Source organism: Aplysia californica, unplaced genomic scaffold (assembly GCF_000002075.1).
Source record: "Aplysia californica isolate F4 #8 unplaced genomic scaffold, AplCal3.0 scaffold00090, whole genome shotgun sequence".
Taxonomy (NCBI): domain Eukaryota; kingdom Metazoa; phylum Mollusca; class Gastropoda; order Aplysiida; family Aplysiidae; genus Aplysia; species Aplysia californica.
Genome location: NW_004797360.1, coordinates 333548 through 341523, shown reverse-complemented (window position 1 = coordinate 341523; position 7976 = coordinate 333548). Strand labels below are relative to the sequence as shown.

The 7976-nt window shown below is 43.2% G+C and overlaps 1 protein-coding gene across 1 annotated transcript; it reads left to right on the top strand.

Moving 5' to 3' along the window:
- The first annotated feature begins 619 nt into the window (after nt 1–619).
- On the top strand, nt 620–7509 carry LOC101862022 (cell wall protein RBR3-like). Its single transcript, XM_013080517.2, has 7 exons — nt 620–1291; nt 2058–2237; nt 2960–3559; nt 4191–4435; nt 5460–5523; nt 6054–6214; nt 7401–7509. The coding sequence occupies exons 1-7, from the start codon at nt 620–622 to the stop codon at nt 7507–7509; spliced, it is 2031 nt and encodes a 676-aa protein (XP_012935971.2).
- The last annotated feature ends 467 nt before the right edge of the window (nt 7510–7976 follow it).

Sequence of the window (7976 nt, the reverse complement as noted above, 5' to 3'; positions counted from 1 at the left end):
GAGAGAGAGAGAGAGAGAGAGAGAGAGAGAGAGAGAGAGAGAGAGAGAGAGAGAGATCTAGATACATACACGATATTCTTATTGTTACTCAATGCCATTCTGATGCATGCTTTACGGTCACATGAATACTTATAACAAGATTATTAAGATTAGACTACCGGACGCGTAATCTTGAGGTTCCGGGTTCGGGAATATGAGTCTCAGCTCGGTCCACCGGTGTGTCCTTGAGAAAAGGCAATTTACATGGATTTCCCATTAGGCGTCGCCCTTTCGGAGATGGACGTTAAATTCGGTGATCTCGCCTCTTAAGTTACCTAATTATTGTGTTAATATGGAAATTATACGTATACCTTTTCACATTTTCACATTTTCCTTTTTATTTTATTTTCTCACATATTCTGTTCAGTTTAGTAAGAGTTTGACGGCATTTGCATCACTGTAATATGGTCATATAAGCGCAGCAGATTAGAGGCCTTATGAAGAGGAAAGATAAAGACGATAGCAGATGTTTGATAGGAAAAAAGGAGCAAACCACACCAAAGCACCCACCAACCACCCACGTATTGTATTATTCTGCTCAGAGATCGCAACTGTCACCGACTATGTTCTCGTCATCCCCATGAGCGACATCGGAGCTGATGGTGTACACAACATCTCCGTGACCATAGCAACTGCACAGACGACAAATGTATCCTTAACCCTGACGGTCTACGACGGCACGGTCAGCAGCGCGGCTCCCGTCAAGACTGAAATATCACGTGACTACCCTTACAGCTGGACGGTGCCCGCATCTCTTTTGATGACCTCATCTGGGGTACACAACAAGACATTCCGGGTGTCTTCTGTCGCCCCACTAGAAGTGATGCTGCTATACACCTCCTCCTCCTCCCCATCTCCTTCTCCCTCTTCCTCTTTCACCTCCAGCCTCGTCCTCATCAGCCCTGTGACGTTTCTCAAACAGTATTACGTCATAGATACGTCAACGGTTGCGTCTCCGGAACTTCTCTACGACCCCATAACGTCTGGTCAAGATCCTGACCTCTCAGAATCTGTTTCGTTTCTGGCTGTCGTGGCCGTAGAAGCTGACGTCACGACAGTTGTAACGGTCAAATTCCCCAATCGCCACTTCGTGATAGAGCCGATTTTCTCCGACTTCAGTGTTGGAAGCCCCCGGAAGACGCAAAGCAGCTTAGAGCAGTACGAGGCCTTGTACCTGAGAGTGCGACAAGATGTGAGTGGAACCATGGTGGAAGCCACGCACAAAGTGGCTGTGTTCGCCGGAAATATTCGGGTAAGTCAAATTTTCTGTGTTTGTTTGTAGGAAGTATTCTGGTAAGTCAAAGTTTCTGTGCTTGCAGCAAATATTCGAGAAGGGCAAGTCAAATTGGCTGTGTTTGCAGGAAATATTAGGGTACTTCAAAGTGGTTAAATTTGACATAAATATTTAATTTGGCTAAGTCTATGTGGCTGTGTTGGCAGAATATATTCGGGGAAGACTTTAGGTTGTCGTTGTCGTTGTTGTTGTTGTTGTTGTTGTTGTTGTTGTTGTTGTTGTTGTTGTTGTTGTTGTTGTTGTTATTGTTGCTGTTCTTGTCCTCAGTTTCGTGGTAGCGGACATGAGTGACGTCATCATCATCTTCGTCTTCTGCTCTTTTCGTTTTTTATGTTCCAGTTGAAACTGTCCAAGGTGGCCACCCACTATCGAGCAGAAAAGTGGATGTCTTTGACAAATAACTGTCTTGGACAGCACTGCATGTTATGATATTTTTAAAATGCAAAGGGTAAAGTGGAAAATGGTTGTTTGTACAGGTGACTGTTTTGGACAGGTGACCGTTATAGCAGATGCACCTAGAAATGTAAATGCGCCAAAGTGCAAAGCCTTACATATTAAAAATATAAGTCTATAGTCACATACATGTATTTAGAATGATGTATTGTTTTGTCTTTCTAACTAGGCCAACTTTAACGTGTCTTCGCCCTTCTTTGTCTTCTGTGTCTGTTTGTTTTGTTGGGATTTCCCCTTTGTTTACAAATTATTTTCTTACCTTCATTCTTAGCGTCAGGAGCCAACTTCCGGTGTGTCTAAGTACACATTACGTCAGACGATGCCTGCGGATCACATAGCTATGACGTATGTGACTCTGCCGTCTTACCATGACCCGGGGAGTTCACAGGATGATGTCAGCATAGATGATCTCCTGAGGATTCTGTCTGTGGAAAGTGATACCACAGTTCAGGTAGATAGGGGGAGGGAGAGGGAGGAGAGAGAAGGGAGAGAGGGAGGAAGGTGGTGAGAAGAGTGTAAGAGATGGACAGAGGGAGAAAGTGAGAGAGAGAGAGGGAGAGAGAGAGAGAGAGAGAGAGAGAGAGAGAGAGAGAGAGAGAGAGAGAGAGAGAGAGAGAGAGGAAGAAAGGAAAGAGAGAGGAAGAAAGGAAAGAGAGAGAGATAGGAAGAAAGGAGAGAGAGAGAGAGAGAGAGAGAGAGAGAGAGAGAGAGAGAGAGAGAGAGAGAGAGAAAGGGGGTGGGGTGAGGTGGAGGAAGAGCATGTAAAGTCAACAGAGAGTAAGACAGACAGACATACAGACAGACAAACAAACAGACTAGCTGACCCTTCCAAATACACAACAATTAGTTACTGGGTGTTGTTTTCCCCTTCTTTACTGTCAAACATCTATCTTCTTTATCTCTCCTCCTTCTTTTTTGTGTTTGCTATTCTCTTGCAACAACTCTAATCTTTGCCACTTACATGACTTAATCATTATGTTGCAAGTGCGTAAAATTCTTATTAAGACGATATCCAGTAAGGAAGCAGAATCGTTTAAAATTCTCCCTTCAACCCCCCCCCCCCCTTTAAAAGCGAAAATATGAATTAACATAGAGCCCCTGTAATCTCCCCCCCCCCCCTCCCTTTTTCCCATACATCCCCCCCCCCAAACCCACCTCACCCACTCCCATCAGATCACCAGCTACATATCAGGCAACAGTTCCTCCGTTGCCATGACAACCACCACCATCAACATCCCCGTAGCGACGACAATCCAAGACGCCTTGGTCTCCCGCTCAGCCATCAACGTCATCACCAGCGACAAACCAATCGTGGTCAGCAACCTCGGACCCTATGACGTCATCAGACACCTCCCAATAGCAAGCGATACGGACACATGCGTGACCTCCTTACTCCCTCTTCATCTCTGGTCAACAGAGTACCGAATCCAACTGCCCAAGAGGTCAGGAGTCACGACATGGCAGGCGATAGACTTTCTCATCGTCTGCGAGAACCCAGCAGGATATAATGCAGTAGCTGATCAACACGACTGCGGCCTCACTTTGAACGGCGAGAGTTTGAATACTTTGGACTCGGCTTTTTCCGTGAGCACTCGGGCGTCTCCGGAGTATTCTTCCGTCGGTATCCGGCTTGACCAACAGTCGGTTCCTACGCCCACCATGATGTTTGTGATCTGTTCGAGCTCTCCTATGTCCGCGGTTGTCCAGGCTACTGGTCAGTCTGTCAGAGTGTGTTGCCTGGCTGGGATAGACTGGACGTCCGAACCTACCACTGTGAGTATTGTTTAGGCCATGTTCTGCGCGTGGAGATGTGGGAGGGGTGGGGGTTGGATGGGGTTGTGTGGGGTTGGATGGAGTTGGAGTGTGTGTGTTGTTGGTTGCTTTTGGGTGGGGGTGGAAGAGGGAAGGAGAAGGCAAAAATAGTTGTTTTTTCTTCTTTTTTTTAAGAAAAGGGGGTGGGGGTATAGAACAGGTGGGACGGATGGAGGTTGGATGTTACTTTGTTCTTTACTTTTTCCTACATCTCCGATTTGGGTAAAACTCCGGCAGAAAAAAAAAGCTGACAGACAGGGTCGAAAAAATCCGCCCAGTAAATAATCTTAACTATGTCAATGCGAGCACAAAACATCTACAGTGATTTTCTTGTACATAAACACCAACTAACTAAAACGTTCCCACAAACAAATTATGACATGATAATGTACAGTCTAAACTGTCTGAGTCAGCCAGTTATTGTCGAGAAGAAAAGTGGCCTTCTTAAACAGGTGGCCGTCTTATACAGAGTCACTATAATAGTAGAAAATACCCAAGGGCGGAAATGGAAAGATGACAATATAATATACATGTGATTGTCTTACACAGGTGATCGTTAGAGCAGATTCGACTGTAATAATTGTCTCCACAGAGTGTGGATATCGCAACAATCTTCGCCACAGACCTCTCCTCTCTCGCTCCGACCGGATACGACCTCTTCACTGACCAGCTGACCACTTCGCCAACAACCCCCGTGACCACAGCAACAACAACCGATGACGTCATGTGTAGCTGTGTGGCCCAAGAACATAACATAACTCAGGAAGAAATTGACCAGCTCCAGGACAACATCAAGGGAGAACTGGAACTGCCTTCCAAGAGCACGTCGGCTTATAGGTAAATACTATTGAAGATACATGTATTTTACAACTCATCCGACACAAATTAGATCATTTAAAAAGTTGGGCTTTTTACCCCTGCCGGTCTGGGCCAATACTGCCGCTTTATGACAGAAAAACGTGCCAAATTTGAAGTTTTACAGGAGAGGCAAAAAAAACTAGCTTTTTGTGTGTGTTTCAACTTCACTACAAATGTAGTCGATCTGATAATAATTTTATGTAAAAATCCATTGGGCGGTGTAACTTTTGGCTGATTTGCTGGGGTATACAGTAAATAGTTATAGAGTAATTGATAAAAAATGTATTTTGTGTGCAATATCGATATGTAATTAGGTCACAACACAAATTTCCTAAAGCCCAAAACGTCCTTGATTTTAATTGTACAGCCTTAAAACCAAGATAGAAAGACGCACCATGAAGGGGGTTTTCTCCCCTGTATAAAAACGTTACTTGACTTCATTGCATAATACACGTCTGTTTGTTTTTTGTTGTTGTTTGTTTCTTTGTTTGTTTGTTTGTTTGTTTGTCAAACAACATAGTGAAAAAAGAAGTAGGATCTACCAGCTGCACTCCCCAAGCACCAGTGGCTTCAGCGTATAGATAAACTTTTATATATTATTTTACGGATACAATTGGCGTTTGGATCACTTTAGCTGATGAATACTTTCGGTTTTCAACAGATTTATGAATAACTTGAGCTTTTGAGTGACAATTAGTAACTTTGCCTTTTCAGTACATTTAGCTTTTGGTTACTTTAACCTAGGCATATATCATGTGACTTTAGCTTACGTATGTGTAACTCTGGGACATGAGTATCTTTGGCTATGGATAACTTTGACGTATTAGTCATTCAGGCTTAAACAGTACAAATTTAATGTACTACCCCCCCCCCTAAAAAAAATCTACAAAGGCTTTCTCAGAAGTTGTAGCAGTATAATGACAGAAAACATTGCAATAACTCTGTCTCCCCCACCCCCTCTCCTTTTCCTCTCCTTTCCATCCAATCTGTATGACGTCACCAGACGCACCCTCATATCAGCAGACGATGACCAGCGGCCGTCCAGTGCCGCCATGGGCTACCTGGGTGTGACTTTGTGCTCACTCCTGCTTGTCTCCATCGTTATGTGCGACCTATTTACACTGTTCACTTCCTGCACAGCTCAGACACAGACACATCGAGCGTGACCAAGGCATCCAAAAAAATAAATCCGGTATCCTCGGACGTGACCTATATACACTGGTCACTTCCTGCACAGGCACACTGGGTATGACCTACTCTCCCTGGACCCTTCCAGCACATCACGGATACAGAAACACATCTGGTGTGTCCTATTTAATTAGATCCCTTCCTGCACAAACACAGACACAGACCTTGACGCTCACAGACACAGACCCATTGGGTGTAACCTACTTACACCGGTCACTTCCTGCACGACACGGACGCAAAAACAGGCACGTCGGGTGTTCATTTATACTTACACTGGTCACTTCCGCACAGACACATCGGGAGTGACCTACATGTACTTACACTGAATAGGTCCAGTACAACACAGACACAGAAACTGACACCGAAACAGACACATGGTGTGTGACCTATTAACACTGGTCCCTTTCAGCACAGCGCGGACACAGAAACAGGCATATCAGGTGTGACCAGTGGTAGCCTACTACTATTTCCTGTTCCTGTGAGACATCACCACAACCTCATGACAGTGATCCCCACGGTAGTGACCCTGGAAGTTGCGCATGTGGTGAAACAGATCCGGGAGGGTGGAAGGTGGGGGGGGGGGGGTACACTTTACTTTTTACCAAACATTTCACCATAGTTTAGTTGGATGACGCGCATGTGAACATTTCATTATAATTGGATTGTTGTTGTTTTTTCTAAATGTGTTTTATGGCACTTGCAACACAATAATTCATATTAGTGCCGAAGATTACAGGTGTATATCAAGAGAGTAAGAACCCCCAAAAAATAATGAGAAGAGATTTATTTTATTTTTTAAGGAAGATACATGTACATGTTTGATAGGAAAGAAAGAGCAAACTACACCAGAGCACCCGATAACCACTCATCATTATGATGTATCACATCGCAAAAATAAGTATGTCTCTTAAAGATATTTGCAATTGACGGAGGTGGGGCTCGCTTTGTTTCAAATGTAAAATTAACTAGAAAATGGCAGCCAAAGTTTGGTGACTTCCCAAGCTTGAATGTCGTTGAAAACCGTAAATTTTAAAAAAAAATGTTGTGCCTTTGATCTTTGATCTACTTTTAGCAACAAAATCCACACAGAAATGTCATGTTTTCTACATAACAGGTGTTGGAGTATTTATTTTTTTTAATTAAAAGTTTCAAAATGATAAGAATTGCCCCACTGCCGGAAAATGCCGACGTTTTCGATCCAAATATTTATTAGTATTTTTGCTGAGTCCCTGATTTCAGCATAGTATTCTAATACACTCATCAATTATAATATTGGGGGGGGGGGGCAATTCAACATCTAAACAGCGTGTTATCTAAAATTGTTATGAAATCAGTTATTTTACTGTTATTGTCATAATAAACGATCATAGTTGCAACTTTACTGCCGACACGTTCGTTCTGCGTAAACCAGCTTTGTTGCTGTGTTGAAGTTGATGGAGCAGTTGATAGTACTGTGGTGCTGTAGTTTATAGTAGTGCTGTGGTGTTGAAGTTGTTGTAGGGAGTGTTTTTAACCCTTTATCTATCGCCATCGGATTATGCGATTGTGCGGCCGCGTTTTTTCGCTTAATTCTGTATGATTTGCATAATTTTGGATTCCCTGCGTTTTTCAGGGGGGGGGGGGGATGTTGCATTTTTCACCCAAAAATTTAACTAAACACCCTGCTGTGTGACTGAAGGGAAGTAATCAGAGTAATAAGTTCCCCTTTAAGTGATAAGTTGGCTGTTTCCCTTGTTATGGATTTTTCTTCCTTCAGCATGTTCAATATTTCAATCCATCAAAAGCAAGTTATTCTCTTGTCTGCTGATGTTTCAGGTTTGACAGATATCCCTGCTTTTAGTGATGTGCCAGAGGCAGAGGTCTAGATTTTTTTTCTTTTTTTTTTTTAAAATTTGTAAGATTATTTTTTGGGGTTGTTTTTTTCTGACTGATGTGTTTCTTTGCAAATACACACCAAAAAAAACTACTGATACTGATATGTTCTGTTTTCAGTTCCTCTGTACATTGATCTAAAACATGAAAATTCTTGTTGAAAAAGTGCAAAACATGTCGTGAATGTCGTTACGGTAACTTGCATAATTTTGGATAATTTTGCATTTGTCTTGCATAATTTGGCCATCTAAATGTGCATAATTCTGTGGGGACAGCTTTATATACCGTCTCCACTACTCATCCGTCTCTCTTCATCCTTCTCCCCCTCTAACAACACACCCTCCCTAACACCACCCTTCCCAACCACTCTACCCCTCGATAATCCCTCCTCCCATTCCACTAACATTCCACACCCAATCTCATTGCCCCGTCCCCTTACATTCCCAACTCCTTATCCCAC